The following is a 19064-nucleotide window of genomic DNA, read 5'->3' as shown; positions in this document are numbered from 1 at the left end:
AAGATCTTGCTGAGGCAGAGTGGTCAAAATGAATGAACTATTTATCGTGCCTTAGCTTATCCTCAAATCCGATGGATGACTTTGTGATGCACAGTCGTTATTGTTATACAATCTAACATGGCAGCCAGTTTACCCACAGTGAGCCCCACCATCAGTAAGTGAATGAATGACCATTAAATCTGCTGCTGTTGGTGATGCTGGTTGTAAGTGAGATGTTGGTCAGAACACCAAGCAAAACCACCTCCTCCTCCTTTCTGACAGTCATGCAATGTTTCACGTCCATCTAAGCAAGTAGATGAGGCTACAGCTGAGCATCTCTTCCAAATGACACCTCTGGCAATGTAGCATTCTCCCTGTATTGCAGTGAAGCATCAGGCTAGATTTATGTGGTAAAGTGCACAGCAAGGTTGAAGCCTTCTCCTCCGAGTCAAGGGTGCTACCGACTCAGCCAATTCTGGCACTATAGCGAGAGCTTTACTCTGCACCTGACTCTACTATACCTGAGCTGGGAGAGTGGACAGTGTGTACCTGAAATGGAGAAAAAAAATTCTCCATCACTAATGTCCCTCACGTCAATGAGCACAAAAATTAAAAACAGACGCCACTGCCTACGTCCTGTCTCATCACCTCAGTCAGCATCACCTCCTGTTCTCCCCAGTGCATGGATTTCAAAACCCTCAACCTTGTTTCAAAATACCTCCATGGCCCCTCCTCCTTAGCAACCTGCAACTCTCTGCTCCAGCTCAAAGCCCTGTTCCTGCTCAGTCTCTGATCCACTCCCTTTGCCCGGTGCCTCAAATGTGTAAACACCTTGAATCACCACAGCCGTAAACTTAGAGTATTTTCTGTCATTTGCCAAAGCAAAATCCTTAGCAGAGCAAAAGCTTTGATAGCGGAGGCTGTGCTGCAACTCAATCCTGCATTATTGGCAACTCTGTGAATATAATTCTGACAACTTGACTAAAAAAAATGTATATCCAGTATACGGTATAACTAGACACTCAGCAATTCATCATTCTTCCCATTATTATACAATACTCACTTTAATATCACTGTACCCAATTATTGAACACAAGCTATGAAGATTGTAACAACAGTGTGGGATGGATAGCTCTGAGAGTGTGTGAGAAAGATAACTGCTGAGGCTGAAAAGCATTCGGGAAATTCTCCTGAGGAATGTTGTGGCCTGGTAATTGCCAATTAGACAAAATGGCAGTAATGGGTTACAATTGGTTTGATTGGTGAATAAGCAGAAAGGATTTTTGTTATACATAAATGTGTATCTGTGTCTACAGAGAAAGTTAATGTGGGTCCTGACATTGGGGTAGATCCTGAGTTTATACTGACTCAGCGCTCTTCCTCTCCCAATTATTATTTCCATCCAAGTCAGCGGATATAATACCGAAGGCCGAACACACGCTGTTTATGCCAATAAATGATTTACTGAAATAAAAGTTGGGTGTGTAGAAAGCAGTGATTAGAATGAGTGATCCAATATATGTTTCCTACAAAGAAAGAATGTACTTGCATTTAAATGTCACCTTTCACATCCTCTGGCAGTTACAAAGCACTTCACAGCTTGCGGTAAACGCTGGCTGTGAAACTGGGCATTCTTCTGCTGTGGACTCTTTTTACAGGCACCTTTGTGCCTCATCTGAAACATGGCACCTTCGACGATACAGCACTTCACTTGAGTTTTAGCCTAGATTGTCCAGACCTGGGCTTCAACCCCGAATCTTCCGACTAGCAGGCGATAGTGTCATCGCGCTAATTTGATGAAGTCTCCATGGTAACCGCTTTTTTTTTCAAAAAAAATTAATAGGTTGAATTCTGGCATTTGTTCCCTTTGGAAACAGGGAGATCGACAATCAAATCCTGTTCCCTTAGCTCGGTGACAGGATCAGAGGCTCAGTTCTTAGGTTCTGCAATTCTGTTGCTGTGATAAGGGAACACGATTTAATGCTGCAAATCTGGGTGGTTTCGGAGAATCACCGGTGTGAAGATGCCTTTTTTGTAGAGTGGGCCTAGGTTGAGACTGTGACTTTAAACAAGCACAGGAGACATGGAATTCTAACTGAATGTGGCAGAAGCGAAAGGCCAGCGTTCTATGTTGCAATTCCATCCTGTCTCCGAGTTTTAGATATACATTGGATAACTGAAGTCTCCCGCCGGTGAAGTTAGACTTCAGGCTGTGGTAATTTTATTAGATAGTCCCTTCCTTGAGGGTTTCCCCCTCAACACCATTCCTCCCCACCCCCACCATCACCAACTCCTCCCATGTCCCAGGTTATTTCACAATCGAGGGTGACAACATGCTCCCAGGTTTTTAATTTGATTTTTACTCCTATTTCTCTCTCGTCCTCACGCGGAGGCCTTGGCTTCTGCCGGGCTGAGGTTTTTCAGATGTTGGCTGCCGTTCAGTACTTTGCCCCAAGTGTCTATTCTTCATATAGACAATGACTATCAACGACTGTAGAGAAGACCTAACCCAACCCAAACGTGCATGCTCCAGTACATAGTTGGGTGGCGGTGATGAGTGGGAGTGCTGCCTGTTTGTCTTTTCAGTCCCTTGTCCAGGGTTGCTGGTCCAGTTATAACAACCAAGTCCTTGTAGTTGAGAGCTAAGCAACAATAACTTGTATTTATGTAGCGCCTTTAACATAATAAAATGTCCCACGGCGCTACACAGGAGCATTATAAAATAAAATATGACACCGAGCCACATGAGAAGATAATGGACCAGGTGACCAAAAACTTGATCAAAATGATAGCTTTTAAGAGATGCCTTAAAGGAGGAAAGCGAGGTGGAGAGGCGTACGGAGGGAATTCCAGAGATTGGGGACCATGAAGGCACAGCACCAGTGCTGGAACGACTAAAATCTGGGATGCACAAGAGGCCAGAATTAGCGGAGCACAGATATCTTAGAGGGTTGTGGGGCTGGAAGAGATTACAGAGATAGCAGGAATGAGGGTGGGGGTTGTGGAGGGGCGGAGTGCGAAGCCATGGAAGGATTTGAAAACGAGGATGAGAATCTTAAAATCGAGAGGTTCCTTGACCGAATGCCAATGTAGGTCAATGAGCCCAAATTGGCAAACTCGACTTGGTGCAACTTAAGACAGTGGGAGCAGAGTTTAGGATGACTTCAAGTTTATGGAGGATAGACTGCAGGAGATCACCCAGGATTGCCTTGCAATAGTCAGGTCTAGCGGTAACAAAGCCATGAGCAAGGGTGTCAGCAGCAGATGAGCTGAGGCAGGGGCGAAGTTGGGCAATGTTATGGAGGTGGAAATAGGCGGTCTTAGTGATAACATGAATGTGAGGTCAGAAGCTCATCTCAGGATCGACTGTGACACTAAGGTTGCAAATGGCCTGGTTTACTCTCAAGACTGTTCCCAACAAGAGGGCTGAAGTCTGTTGCTAGGAAACTAGAGTTTGAAACAGGCACCGAAAACAATGGCTTCAGTCTTCCTGATTTCAACACAGACCTTGAATTATATCTGGACTTTCATACCCCAATAATTAAGTATTACACCGGGTGATGCCTGAAGCGATTTGGGAGAGCCCTTTAGTACCAATCTTAAGTCAGCTTCTTGGAGATGCTGTAGAGCACCATTTGGGGTGGTAGCGACAAGAAATTCCTCTTCTCTTTCCCAATTTATCCTTTCCTTTGTACTTCCAGCAACTTTCATTTATATAGCACCTTTAACATAGTAAAGCATCCCAATGGGAGTGTAATCAGTTGACTTAAGGAGCTATTAGGACAGCTGACCAAAATTTTATTCAGAGAGGTCGATTTTAAGGAATGTTTTAAAGGGAGAATTAGAGGGTTAGGGAGGGGATTCCAGAGGTTAGGGCCTAGGCAGCTCATGGCAAGCCACCAATGATGGAACGATTAAAATCGAAGACTTACAAGAGGTCAGAATTGGAGGAGTGCAGATATCTTGGATCTAATAACAGATGTGCTAAGAACCATGGGCTCCTGAATCTTAACTCCCAAAAATGGAAGGGTCAAGGCTGGGTCAGAGGTTACAAGTTCAAAAAATCTGACACAGAAACTGAACCCACCTTGAACCTGACAACTTCCGATTTTGACCGAGATGGGACGCGACGCAGGTGAGCAGTTTGCTCGCAGGAGGTGGGTTGATTATTTAAATATCGCTATGAGGCAGCTTGCCTTCAACTTAACAGTCATTCTACTTTTAATTCACGTTGGCCTTGGGAGACCCGGCAGGTACAAGGAGGTGAGAAGGGCTGAATTCCTGGGGTAAATGTGTTTACAGCACTGCTTGTGGGCCAAGAGGAGCAATGGTGCTTCCTCCAGGCCCAACAAGCTACCCAATAGACTCTCCACCCAAGTTTCGGCTACTCAGTGTCTCTCACCATTGAACGACCTCTCCCTCCCCCCACAACCACTGTCAGACAACACCTCCCAAGTGATCAGGCGTTCCCAGTGAGGAACACTCCTGGCAATCAGAGCCAGAAATGCTTTCCTGGAAACTCATACATCCAGGTTTTCCGACCTCAAAAAAGGCTTCCACCCACTCCCTCCCCCTCCCAAGTTAAAGTCCAGGCCCACAGTGCCATGCAGCCATCTCTTGGGAAGATTTAATTCAAGGGGATTGGAGGAGGCCTCAGGATAATCCTTGAGGGATCATAATTTCAATCTGGGTCATTCTGACTTCGGTGAATATCTCAGTGGGGCTCGGCAGAGTCACTAGGGGTTAGCTTTATGGCTCATTGAAGATAAAGAAGGACATACACTGACATACACTGCTTCCTGACAAAGTGTCCAACAGTGGAGTGAGAAGTCTTTGACCTGATTGCGAATACATGCTCAGCTATATTGCTTGTGAAGTCGCTTTAAATACAGGCAACAAGGTACAGCCCGATTGTCGTTACCAAGGCGATGGCTGCCTTTCCTTTTCAATTTGGTTTCGCTGAACACAACCCACATTCAACCTGAAAAGAGGCAAGTCCCAGTACAATGGATGCTGGGCCTCATCTTATTGGCACAATATGTCAATGGCTCGGTTAGGCTTCTGGGTGAGGGCCATTGTTTTCCTGAGGCACAACTGTGCAGAGACGCTCTTTTGAGCAGGTTGGGTCCAGCACTAGTAGATGGAGGCAGTGACGGCAACTGTATCTTCTTGATAGCTGAAGTGCTATGAAGTGAGCATTTACACCCGGTAAAGGGGAGGAAGAAATGAGGAGCAACAGTGGCGTTTTCTTGATGGTAGGTTTACCAATATTCCACCAGCCTGTGCATGCGATGCCTTGGCCCCAATATTAAGGAGAAAGAACAGAAGAGCGAATGCTTGTGAGAGGAAATTCCTGGAACTGAGAGGGCCTGGTGAATTTAACCACAGGACCTTCCGATCATTTTATTTACTTTTTTTCCCTGCAGGCTAGCTACCCAGATGGACAGGTTGTTTAGCCGCTGGGTGAGAAGGCTGCAACTGAGCCTGTCGGAGATGGTTCCTGGTAACCGGGGGCATTTGCGTGGGGGATGGGGGAAGGGCGGGAGGGTTCAAACTGACAATTGGAGGTTCAAGTGGACAGACTTGGTATCACTGCTTTGGAGGGCACCTCAGTTGGCCGATTGTAGCATAAGATTTGCTTGAGGGGCCTGGGGAGCACTCCTCCTCCACTAGGCCCACAAAGCAGTGCTCTAAAACAAAGACGTTTACCTGCTTGATCCAGCTGCTCCCACTTCCCTTTCACCTCTGCATTTCCAGAGCCCTGGAAAAACCCAGCTTGCAGCTGTTGAACTTAATCAGGCACCCGAATGCACTGTGGGAGCCTGTCTGAAATATTTATAATGAGGGGTCCCGCCTCTCAACCATATAACCCACTGCTATAACAATGCTGGCATGTGCATACATGGTGGGTTGGCGTTGTGTTACGGGATATTTTATGTTTAACACCAACCCTGTCCGACCCTCTCCCACCCATTGTGGGGGCAGGAGTGAGTTATCTCAATCACTCTTGTTCATGTAAACAGTTGTTTACACGCGAAAAGTAAAGTTAACCAACAACGAAAGAGCAAATGCTCCATAAAAATTAACTGCCCTAACTTTAGCTGTGACATGCAGACACATAAGTAACTACACTGAAAGTGCAGTAGGACACAGTCCGGGCTGTGCCAGAAGACTTTTTGAAATTGACGACAGCTTGGTGACCAGCCGTAATGAGTAAAGACAGACTATTTGGGTTGTGTGTCTTTCATCTATTCTAACACGCTTGCACAAACAACATGTGTGTTGAGATTGCAGACCCACACCTCATTTACCAACAATGATTGTATTTAAACTGAGCCACTGCAGGTGATGTCCCACAAAGTGGGAGGGCCCTGAATGTCCACTGGAGCCGGCTTGGACTCGCTGGGGGTGTTCGTTTTAGGCCCAGTCCCTTCGAAGGTGCTCGCCTCAGGATAAATGTTCGTTTCTAAAGGAGTGTTTATGTTCAGTGAAATATTTTTTTGCCCCCCTCCTCTGCAGCAATTTCCATTTTTATAGTAGCTTTAATATATGTAAAACATCCCAAGGTACTATATAGGAATGTTACCGAACAACATTTGATGTCAAGCCACATGAAAGATATTGGGACAAATGACTAAAAACTTATTCAAAGAGGTAGGTTTTAAAGAGCATCTTAAAGGAGGAGAGAGAGGTGGACTGACCTAAATTGGAGATGCACAAGAGGCTGGAATTGGATGAGGGCAGATATCTGAGAGGTAGTAGTGTTGGTGGAGATAGGAGGTATAGGCCATAGAGCGATGTCATAACAAGGATGCAAATTCTTAGATCGAAGTGGTGCCTGAGCAGGATGTCGATTATAGGTCAGCGAGTGATAGCTGAACAGGACTTGGTGTGAGTTAGGGTATTGGTGGCAGTTTACAGAGGGTTCAGGGTGGTAGGCCAACCAGGGGTGCATTGGAATGTGGAGTGTAGAGGTAGCAAAGGCCTGGATGGAAGTTTCAGCCGCAGATTTGCTGAGGGAAGGGAGGAAATCTTTAATGTTATGGAGAGGATGTGTGGTCCAAAGTTCAGATCAGGGTGAGATAGGATGCCAAGGTTTCAAACAGTCTGATTCAGCCTCAGACAGTTACCAGGGAGAGAAATTAAGGCAGCGGCTAGGGAATGGCATTTGTGACATGGGCTGAAGACAATGGCATGGATCTTCCCAATATTTAGTTGGAGAAAAGTTCTGCTCTTCCAGTTCTGGGTGTTGGACAAGCAGTATGACAAACTGGAGGCAGTGGAAGGGTTGAGAGAGGCGGCGATGAAGTAGGGCTGGTTTTTGTCAGTAGAATTGTGGGAATCTGATGCTGTGTTTTTAGATGATGTCGCTGAGAGGCAGCATGTAGATGAGCAAAGGGGGGGCAAGGAAAGATCCTTGGCAGATGCGCGATGTAACGGTGCAGGAGCGAGAAGAGAAATCATTGCAGGTGATCCTCTGGCTATGGGGAGATAACTAGGAATGGAAACAGTCAAGGGCTGTACAATGGAGGAGGGCGGTGTGATCGACCCATACCAAAAGGCTGCAGCCAACTCGAAAAGGCCGAGGGTGAATCATGACTGTGGCTGCAGTCACTGAGAGTGGCCTGGGCCTTCGGCAAAGCAGCACTCACAGTCGGGTTGCCGCTCTGACTGTACTTAACTGTGCCCGACACTGCTCCGTACTCCTGACCTGGTCTCCCGAGCCCAGCTTCTCCAGAAATGCAGAATGCACTGTCCATCAGAGAACTCCATCGCAGTGCTGTAGCATCAGGGTGGGGGGTGACTGAATATGCCCCCTTTTTTTTATGGCACTAGCTTCTGGGAGGTACGTTTAAATGTCCAGTTTGAATTTTAGTGAATGGGGAGCGGATTAATGAGTGAATGGGGATGTGGGTAGGCTGGTAGGTGGGTGAGGTGGGTCAGGGAGTGTGCAGGTCAGGAGGGCTTGTTAGGGCAGGTCGGGGGAAGGTAGTTGGGTGGTTTGGGGTTGGTCGAGAGGGATAGTTGGGTGGGGGCAGGGGGGTAGTCAATGGGGTAGGCAGGATCAGTGTGAATGATTGGGGGTGGGTGCGGGTGGGTCAGCTCTGTAGTTACCCAGGAGTGAAACTAGGATGTTTTTGTCTAACATTTCCTGGGTAACTGTCCAGGTAAGTAAACTGGAACTGTCTGAAGTCTCAGAGTTGGAGACTTTTGCAGAGGTTTCTGAGGAGCAGAGTAATTGTCCATTGGAATTTCAAACTTCCCAGCTAACTCCCTCTGAGGTCAGTGCGTCAGGACTTGCCCAGGGTCTAATGCGCACCTTGGACCGTATGTCCGGTCTCCAGAAATCCAGAGTCTGGAAGCTCTGGGCCAATGTAATTTGTGGCCTTGAGAGATATTTGAGTGTTTTGGGGGAAGCAGGGGAGGTACCCAATAGGGAGGATTCAAACGTGGAGTTCTGGGAAACTTGGACATTGATTTCGGGGGTGACAACGAGGACTTGGGAGAAGTAGTTTGCAAGGCCGGAGGGGTGAAAGGTGTGTTTATCTTCGGTTTGAGAAGCGGGTGATGATGACAGAGATTTGAAGATTAGGAGGACAGTACTTGAGGAGAGGAGGCTGCTGACATGGGGCTCAGGAAGGGAAGTGGGCTGGTCAGCAATTTGGTGGGAATAGGGTGAAAGTAGCAGGAGGTGGGTCTCTTGGACAAGATGAGCTCAGTGAGGATCCAGGAGAGAGAGAATAGAAAGTAGAGAACGATGTGTTCAGGGCTAGGGTGATGGGGGTGTGCAAATCCTTAGAAGATGTTTGGTCCAGTAGACAAAGGGAAGGAAGGGAAGCAGCGGAGCAGATGATCTTAGTCTTTATGGCAAAGAGGTTCTACAAGGATGATTGACGCCATGTCCCTTCAGTGACGTAATTCTCAGTGACAGGTATTTAGCAGTATATATATTACTGAAGAAGGCAAGGACTTGCATTTACTTCAATATGTTAGATATGTTAAAGTGGAATGTTCTACCCTAGTTAAATGAATTTTGTTTCAATAATCTACTTCTTAAAAACAATTCCCTGCCTCGGGTTCTGACCCATGTTCTGTGGAGTTTATATGCACAAGCCATGTGCTAGGTGCTTGCTGATTCCACGTGCTATATTTGATCTATTTTCCTAATGTCCTCCGCTATCTTAGTTAGGTGGGCTACCTGACCTACTCCTAGTCAAACGTCAGCTTGCATTCAGTCACAGACTTTTGTGAATAAGATACAACTTCAGACTGACATGATGTCCAGTCTCGAATTGTTGACAGAAATCTCAACTCGTTCCCAAATTGGTTGACAATTCATAAACTCCATGCTTTATCAGATGGTTGCCTATAAAGCCAGATATTGTCAGATTTTAGTGTTTTGCGGAATTGTGAAAGATGAATAGGTTACTTGTGGACTTTATTTCACTCAGCCTCCGCTAATGGTCTTCATAAAAAATGTATTCCCCTTTAGTTGCCCTGATTCTACTGTTCCCCATATTATACCATCTTCTGCATTAGGAAATTTTTCACTGTATATCTTTTCTCCTCTAAGTGTAAATCCATGGCTCCATGTCATAGAATATAGGTTAACAATGAAAATCTGGGATCGTTTATTAACCCCGCTTAAGTTTCCCTGGTATCAGCAATGGCTCAGTTGGTAGCACCCTCACCTCTGAGGCAGAAGGTAGTATGTTTGAGCCTGACTCCAAAAAAACTTAAGGCTGACATTCCTGGTGCAGTACAGAGGGAGTGTTGCATTGTCAGACGTGCATTGTTTTGGCGAGACCTTAAACCAAGGCCGGGCCTGCCCTCTCAGGTGGATGTAAAAGATCCCACAACCCTTAGGGCATGGAAGTTCTCCTCAGTGCCCCAGGCAAGATTTATCCCTGAACTAACATCACTTATACAGTTGATCAGCTAGTTATTATTATCTTTATCCCAAGCCAGTCGGTGAAGTATGAAACTAGATACTGATACTCCCCTTGGCAATAGATTTATTCACAGAATGCAGCATGATATATCATGTCTGCATCCATCCTACCAACAACCCACTGTCCTAGCGTTCTCTCTCTATTGGTTTTTGTTCTGTAAAGGTAACAGTTCTTTATTCTTTCAAGGGCTGTGAGCATTGATGGCAAGGATAACATTTGTTGCCATAAGTGCCCTTGAACTGAGTGGCTCGCTGAGGGCAGTTAAGAGTCAACCACATTAGTATCACATGTAGGCCAGATCAGATAAGAACAGTAGATTTCCTTCCCTAAAGGACATGAATGAACCAGATGGGTTTTTACAACAATTAACTCCATGGTCCCCATTACTGAGACTAGCTTTATAATTCCAGATTTATTGAATTTAGGTTCCACCAGCTGCCATGGTGGGATTTGAACCCGTATCCCCAGAGCATTAGCCTGGGCCTCTGGATTACTAGTCCAGTGATATTACCACGACAACACTGTCTCCCCCATTTTCTCTTCATCCCCTTTTAAATAAACAATAAACCAATGAAATAAACTAATTAGCATGGGTGACAGCCCTTTAAAGGGCCACTGTAACAAAGGACAAAACTTTAAAGGAAACTTATCTAATTAACCTGAAGTTTCACTCCCGGGGCTGTCGATGCACTTGAGGTGCCCACCGGTCACGGAAGGACTCTCACATGCCAGTGGACAACACATGTTCCCTCTCCAGGGACACCCGGGCGTGAATGTAGCTGGCGGATTAGGGGCAGACAGTCAGGTCTAATAACCCCCTCCATGGTCCACTGTCTGGACCTGCTAATGGCCACCTTCACCAGGCCCAGGAGCAGGCTTATGAGGAGGCCCTCCTCCCCGCCCAACTTCTGCACACCCCCCGCCACCCTCAGCACACTTCCCCACCCCCCACCCCTCTCCCCTCCCCCGACACTCCCCTTTATACACTTTAGGTTTACACAAATTAATGAAAGGAAAAAAAATTAACAAACTAAATTAGTGATAGCCACTCAAAGGGCTCCCGCTTCTCTTTATACTCTTTTGAGCAACACTATACAAACGAGCAAATTAACAAACTAAATTAAATCGATAACTCGGTAAAGGGGCACTGTAACAGAAGCAAAACCCCAAAGGAAACTTGTCTAACTAAAGCAAAACGTGGTTTTGGCAGGCTAATGATCCACTCTAGCCCGTATGGTTCCCACCAGCTGTGGACCAAGTGGCCAGAATGTGCTTCCTCTCCAATGCCATCGGGCTGCGAACTGGAGCTGTGAAAGAGGGACAGGCAATTGTGCCAGCCAACCCCCTTGACCACCCACTGCCTGGACCTGTTAATGGCCACCTTGGCCAGGCGCAGGCTTACAAGGAGGTCCTACTCCCTGACTACCCGCACCCCTCCGCCCTCCTTCATACCCTTTTGGTTGACACAAATTAACTCCCGGAAAAATCAATCAACAAATTAAATTTTAAAACGATAGCCCCTAAAAGGACCCCTGGATGAACGAGGCACACCCCCACCCTCTCTATACTCTCTCTTTTATTCTTTATTAAAACAAAAATCAATCAATAAAAAATAAAATCAGTAAGTCAGAGAGGATGACAGCCCCTGATGCGGCACTGTGACTAAAACAAAACGTCAAAGGAAGCTTGCAAAATCAAATCGAAATCTCATTTCCGGGGAGGGGTGTGATGCACCCCAGCACCCCCATGGTGCCCATCGGTTGGGGAAGGCCTCTAGTGTACCGGTGGACACCGCGCGCTCCCTCACCAGAGCCACCCGGCCATGAACATAGCTATGGTCGAGGGGCAGACAGTCAGGGCGGACAACCCCCTCGACTGCCCGCTTCCTGCAGGAGGGTTCATCCGGCATTTGAATCCAGGACTCCTCGCATGCTCTTTCGATGAAAGACCCACAGTGAGAATCACAACCCCTGGACGCCACCTCTTTATACTCTTCTGAGTATCAGATTAACAAATAAAGGGGACAAATTAACAAAAGATCAAATGAACAAATTAATCAAGGTAGGTGAGTATTTTGGCCAAACTAAGTATCACTTCCTTTGAATCTGATTTTCCCTCCAACCCTTACAGGAAGAAGCTGTAATCTCACCATCTCATAAGGATCCACCAGTGGTTTGGTGGCTAAACATGTCATGCGTTGGCCTACACTGGGTCAGTTGATCCCAGCCAAGGACAATGGTAGCACTTCCACAAGAGGCTTCAACACCTCATCTTCTTCTTTCCCTTATTTGGTATGAAGTATAAAATCCTCACTGTGCTGCAGTTGCTGGCCAGTAGCTTTCCTAATGACTTAAATGCTCTTAGCCTATTGGATATGTACTGTAGTATATAGCATGGCTGCAGCCAGATTCCATCCATCTGTAGTGTGCCATCTTTAGGTACAGCGTATGATGAGAATGTAGGAGGCCTTGTGGCGCAGTGGGTAGCATTCCTACCTCCGGGCCAGAGGCTTTGGGTTCAAGTCCCACTTCAGGACTTGATGACCATGGACGGTGCATTCGTTATGTGACCAGCCAGTTTGAACATCAGCCGGTAAATCCTTCCAACGTGCCTGATGGCCGGCAGTAAGAGCAGGAGAGTTTCCTGGTCAGCCATTACTGCAGAAGGCAACTGCGAACCACAGCAGCACTTTGCCAAAACATAATCACGGACCGGCCCAATGGAAGTCCGTGGTAGCCAACTTCCTCTCAGGGGCAGGGTACCTGAAGGAGGAGGAGGAGGATAATGTAGTCGTCACAGATATGGGGCGGGTGTGATAGGTGGTGTGCGCGGACAATATGGCGCGATTGGTGGGAAGGCAGGTTGCGATCGTCCGCTCAGTCTGCTGATGGTGGGCCTCGTTTCCCACCAACGGTCGATAGGGAGCTCTTTGTCATCCATCAGCATCTCATCGAAAGGCCATCCCGCCAGGCTGTCGGACCCTCCCGCCGGATCGTCCGTCCACATCAGCGGGAAAGCACCTCGACGTGTTTCACAGCAGCGTGCAGGCAACCTGCGCTCAGCGGCCTTCGCTTTGGGGGGACTGAGGTGAGTGAGAAGCATCATTCTCCACAGCTCACCAGGGTCGCTCTGCAGGCTTCAGGGGTGACCAGGGGCCTGGGTGAGGCACTGCCCTGACTCAGAGGCGACTGTTTTTGTGGGGGGGTGGAGGGGGTGCGGGTGGTGGTGTCCAGGGGCAACTGCTGCCCAGCCTCGGAGGTGCCTGTTGCTGTTGTCGGGGGTGGGTGGGGGGCAACTGCTGTCCTGGCGTTGGACCTGTGCACAAGAAATCGAGGGGGAGGGTCAGGGTAGGTGAGGGAAGTGGCCATGCAGTCGGGACACCTGTATAAACTGACCATTCCTCTGCAACTGAGATAGTTCAGACGCAGCCACAGTGATACGATTGGGGTTGGGCTCCTAGCCTGCCCACCCACACACAGGCACCAAAGTGCCACCAAGCGGTCCAGACATTACTCCCCACCCCCTCCCCCAGCACAGACTGCGAGTCCGTGACCACGTTACTGGACCGTGGAGCAGTTGGACTGCACACGTAGTGCAAACACTGGCCATGGAGCAGTCACTGCTGGAGGTGCACACAGCCCCTTGCAATCTCAGCATCCCAGTTAGGAGCTGTCTCCCCATGTCGCAGGCTGACAGGGCAGCCATGCAGCGCACTCATCTCTGGCCATCCGAGGGGTGGCCAGCACTCTCTGGGGAGCGTTAAGGGGCCGACACACAGGGCCAGGAAAGGTGCTAAGGGCACCCATGCTAACCTCGCCTCTCTCTCTCTCTCTTTCATTCTGCAGGAGGACCACATCAGATGCATGGTGCCTGACGGCCTACACGGAGGAGAGAGTGACTGAGGCTCCTGGCCGTGCAAAGGCAAGAGCAAGAAGGGGCAGCAGGGGCTCCCTCACACGCTGCCCAGGAGCGACAGCGAGTCATGGCTGGTCGGCGCCTAGCAACACCCAGGGTCTATAGGCGCCGCCTGTCATTCCTGCAGATGTCCGAGAGCCAGTGTCGCCAACGACTGCGCATGTCTAGGGACCTGGTGGCTCACACCTGCCACTTACTGCAGGACTTGGTGCCAAGGGGACATGGAGGGCATCCACTGCCAGTGGCTGTGAAAGTGACTGCGATGCCCAGTTTCTATGCCAGTGGCTCCTTTCGGGGCTCCACAGGTGACCCCTGTGGGCCACCACCCACAAACACATCCATGAGGTGCAGGATGATGATGACATGCGGTGAGGACACTCCATAAATCTTCACATAGCCTCTGAGAATCTCTGGTTCCTGTATGGCCCAAGGCAGCTCGCTTGCGCTCTGTGATCAGAGTCACATCATAGAGATGCAGCCAAGAAACTTTAGAAGCATCTGATCCTTTGTCCGCCTTCAGCACCTGAGCCTTTCAGGAGCTGGAGCACAGCATCAGTGATCACAGATGCTGAAGAGATGGGGTCCAGCCCCTTCTTAAAGGTGCTGAGAGCACACCAAGAGAATGAGAGAACTCTGTGACGCCTGCATACAACATTCTGGCAGCAATGACCAGCACCACCGAGGTGCAGGCATCAGTAAATTTTGCAAGGAGTGTGAGGCCAGACCATCACTGTGGTCTGAAGGCTGCACAGAGAACAGGGGGGAGGCCCTGCACTGAGACACCTGCCTTTATCTTGTGCAGAAAGGTTTCACATCTGAGTGACACGGACACTGCTCATCAGAACAAGGAGCCATAGGCAGGGAGACATTCTTGGGAGTTTATTGACAATAGTGAACAGTATGTACAAGTGATTAACGCCCGTGCCCAGGCTGTGCAACTAATGCTCCTTAACTTTCCTAACCCTGCCGCTACGTCTTGGTGCTCCCTGGACCCAGAGGCAGAGACAGCCTGCCGACTGTGAAGCCCTGTCTGTGATGACTTTGGCGGGTGTCCTCTGGAGGGCTGAGGCTTGGAGGGCCCCGGCCTGCTGAGTGACAGTGGCACCCTCCCCGGCCTTCAGATTTCCCTTCAGAGGTTTCTTCGGGGCTTGATTGAAGGCCTTGGGTCATGGACTCTGTCGGCTGTTTGGCAGATGTGCCTGCGAAAGCAAGAGGAGATAAATAGTGCATGGCAGTGGCCTGTGAAACAGGACACATCACTCACGGCGTGGTTATCTGGTGAATGTTGCACTGCTGGATCCTTAGTAGCTTAGTAGCGCAGCTCCGACCTCACTGTCAGCACAGGACCAGTCCTGGTCATTGCCGGCTAACTGGATGGCTCTGTCTTCAAAGTCTGTGAGGGGCTTGATTTCGGGCATTCTGCCACCAATCTGCGACCTCTCCCTCTTGTGCGCCAGCTTGTCCTGCATGGATAGAGATGGAGAAGGTGTAAGCAGGACGCCTGCCAGGCCAGATGATAAATGTGCCTGGCCTGTGCGGGTGGTGAGTGGTCCCATGGATGGACTGAGGACAATGACGGTGTGTGTGAGAAAGTGAATGGTGATGCCCCTTGGGCTGGCAGTGAGTGAGGGCCCTGTGGATGTGTGATGGGTTTGTGAGTGTGTGAGGTGAGAGTGATGAAAAGAGTGACCTAACCTGGCGGAATGGAGGAGATCGTTCATCCTCTTGCGGCACTGGATGGCTGTCCTCTTCTGAAGGGCGTTGGCGCTGATCACCGCTGCCACCGCTCCCCAAGCCGGATTGGTCACGTTGCTGCCCATCCTGCGGCCAGAGCGGGGGTACTGGGCATCCCAGTGGGCCTCCACAGCATCCAGCAGTCGATCGAGGGACCCGTCATTAAACTGGGGGTGGGGGAGGTGGGTCTTTTTTTGCTTTGCTGGCCATGTCTCCCAGGCAGCGGTGGTGAGCTGGCAGCGATGAGCGGTGTGCTGCCAGCTGCCTTTTAAACATGGCGGCTAGCGTGATGCAGCAGTGGGGGTGATGGCAGGAGGGTAGATGAGAGCCCGCCCGCCATGGGAACGGCATGTTTCTCGGAATTGCATAAATAATGAGACGAGTTTGGCACGATACGGCCTGAAGACCCACCATCACGGTCAGCGGGTAAAACGTCCTCTTACCCACTCGCTACCACACCTAGCGCAAATCTGGGAAAATTCCGCCCGTGAGCTCAATGTTGGATGGAGATAGAAAGGAGGGGTGCTTCTCTATAGCCTTGATCAGAGATTGGCTGAAAGCAGGTTTGCAGTAGCTCCAGTTAGTGGACTGGTGTCAGGTTTGGGGAGATGTGGAGTCCGCGGAGGTTAGTGTTGTTGCCCCTACTTCCGGCTGCAGAAGTTAAATGCGATTTGGTCAAACTCGCATGTAGGCTAGGAAAAGAAGCTAAGTCACATGGGCAAATTGTGGCACATCAGAAAAACCTGGACAATGTTTGTAAATAGGCTGCGCTACGGTCGATGCAGTTTGGTCTTAGTGCAAGGTACTACATAATGGTTCAAAAAAAACCACGAGGCATGCTTACTGAAAGTGTGCTATTGAATGAGATGGTTTGGAAGTGGCAATAAACTTAAATGCCAGACAGCTGTAACTGAAACTGTAGGCTACACCTTGAATAGTGCGTTCGGTCTGGACACCATGGCTCAAGGAACATGTCCAACCTTTGAGGAAAGGACCATGAAAGGGATTCCAAGAGTTAGAGGACTAGAAAAACTTTTGACTCCTAGTTTATTAGAAGCAACCTTGGAGGGATATGGTATAAGGGACTAAACTAAAAAAACCAGGTAGAACTGGAGCATTAATTCAAGTTAAAACACTATTGCAGGCCGTGCAAGTATCAACTGGTAAAAGATAATCTCAGGTTCTGATGTCAGGAGGCACTTCCTGATACAAAGAGTGATGAAACGATTCTCAGGGTAGGGCAGTAGAGAGAGTAACCCCAGAACCATTTGACATAGAGAAAATGTTAGCACTTGTCCAAAACTAGTGCCCATAAGTTTAAGATCATCTCCAATATATCCAGTAAGAATTTAAGAGAAACTTCTTTACCAGAGAGTGGGTAGAATGCACCATTTGCTCCCACAAGGAGTGGTTGAGGTGAGTAAAATAGGTGCATTTAAGGGTATGCTATAGATAAACACAAAGGAGACAAAAATGGAAGGACATATTGAAGTAAGGTGGAAGAAGGCTCATGTGGAGCATAATTGCTCATGTTGGTGTTATAGAGCATAGATCAGCATAGACCTGTATGGCATGTTTCTATACTGGAAAATGCTACCTAGTGAATCAAATGGATGCTGTGACTGGGGGTTTGGGGAGGAACCATTCATTCTATAGAGGGATGGGCTAGAATGGACTTCATAGTGTCTGCAAAGAATCCTACCCACAAAAAGAGACTGGAATTTGCTACTCCTCCTCTGGCCTCTCACATCTTCTTTATTAAATACAAAGGAGTAGTCTGCCGCTCAGCTCCTCCCTACGAAAAGGGAGGAACTAAACTTTCAAAAATAGCCCCACAAAAGTACTTGTATTGTTACAACTTTTAAGAAGTTGGATGTGTATTTGCATTTTCCATTTTAACCCCTGATATTGTTGTTCCCAGGCTATTACATGGTGAGTTATACTTCAGAGGTGGATGACAAGTGGATAGGCCGGAGACTGATGGAACACAGCAGTGAGAACACCACAGACGCCAAGGCAACCTCACATCAGTACAAAAACTGCACTGAACCTGGTAAGAGAAACACTTGCTCTCTGGGAAGAAGAGTTCTTCAGAAAAGATTGAAATGTTCTGTGGTTGTTTTTGTAGAGGAGTGACAAAGTTGCTGGCAATATATACCTATTGTACCACATATGGTCAGCCTGTTACCCATGGCTGTTAGCCACCCCGTTGCTCAGTATAATTGGCCATATCCCCTCTGAAAGGGATGGAAATTCTGGAGGGTTATCCTGGACCACCCTTGTGTAGCTCTTTGCAAAGCCAGCTACAGGGTAACATTGGTAGAGGTTTAGTGGTTTTCCTGCTTATTGGTCTTGGGAAGGGACAAACAAACACTTAAAATATATATATATATATATATATATATATATGTGTTTGTGCACGCACATATATGCATGTGTGTATATTTGATGCTCTCGTTCAACTTCTGAGAGATTATCTAAGATTGTTTAGAATTGATAAGTAGCTAAGGGTGTTCTAGAAGACATTATGTGTTCCTGTAAAGGAATATACGGTCATTTGAGTGTCTCAAGCTACTATGAAAGTTGAAATAATTTGTTAATTAATTGTCACCAGTCTTTATAGTTGTAAATGGATTGTTTTATTGAGGTAAACTGAAACCACAGGCCTGTACTGCATCAGGTAAAATGCAGACTTGCCACAGTAACTAACGTGCTATTTCTGCAAAGAGTAAATGACCAAGAGCTGAACGAGCCCCATTAGTTGAAGCAGTGTCTTAAGGAATAAAATATTCATTGGGAGTCTGAAATCATCTTTTCTTCATCTTAGCTGCTCATCCTTAGAGCTGACTGTGTCAAACAACATTGTGCTGTGATATTAATGTGACTTTCTGAAAGTCCTGTGTCTGCTAATCTAATGGACGCATTAGTTTCTTTGTTTTTTGTTGATATTGGGCTGGATCTCGCTGCACCAGGGCATCTTGCAGGATGCACCATTATAGAGACCTTTTTCCTGGCCCCCTTCAGCTGAAAGTGTAATGGGAGTGGTGGGCTACGATTGTTACTCACGAATTACACTATTGTGCAAGTGAATATAGGTCAGTGTGAGTGGGTGGGGTGAGCGCAGGAATATTGTGGAGCCACGTGAATCACTCCTGTGCCTCCTGGCTTCATATGGCGATCTGTTATAAAGGAAAAGCCAACCTTTGTGCTGGCAACTTCCACTGCTCCTTTTCAGCACCACCAGGTCAATTCCTAGCAAGAACAGGAAAAGCTGAGAGCATGTTCCACTCAACACTGACAACGTTCCACGAAAGGTTTCTAAAACAGGTGTTGGCCCCTTAATTAGCATCTTCAAAGGACCCGACACCTGTTTAAAGTGGACCTTCAGATATGCCTGGATGTTGCCCAAGCCAAAATGGTACTAGAATGTACTTCAGGTACGTGGACACAACACAGCAAATTTGAAACCGTTGGCCATGTTTC

At 47.9% G+C, this 19064-nt stretch overlaps 1 protein-coding gene across 1 annotated transcript in view; it reads left to right on the top strand.

The window, feature by feature from the left end:
• slc24a3 (solute carrier family 24 member 3) overlaps positions 1 to 19064 on the top strand; it is a 369032-nt gene that overhangs the window by 16687 nt on the left and 333281 nt on the right. The window contains exon 2 of the mRNA XM_078556574.1: positions 17503 to 17634. Coding sequence (XP_078412700.1) covers positions 17503 to 17634 — 132 coding nt within the window. The remainder of the gene's footprint in view (positions 1 to 17502; positions 17635 to 19064) is intronic.

This window comes from Cetorhinus maximus, chromosome 14 (genome assembly GCF_964194155.1).
Source record: "Cetorhinus maximus chromosome 14, sCetMax3.hap1.1, whole genome shotgun sequence".
Lineage (NCBI taxonomy): Eukaryota > Metazoa > Chordata > Chondrichthyes > Lamniformes > Cetorhinidae > Cetorhinus > Cetorhinus maximus.
The sequence above is the reverse complement of the archived record's forward strand: the minus strand, read 5'-3'. Positions and strand labels throughout refer to the sequence as shown.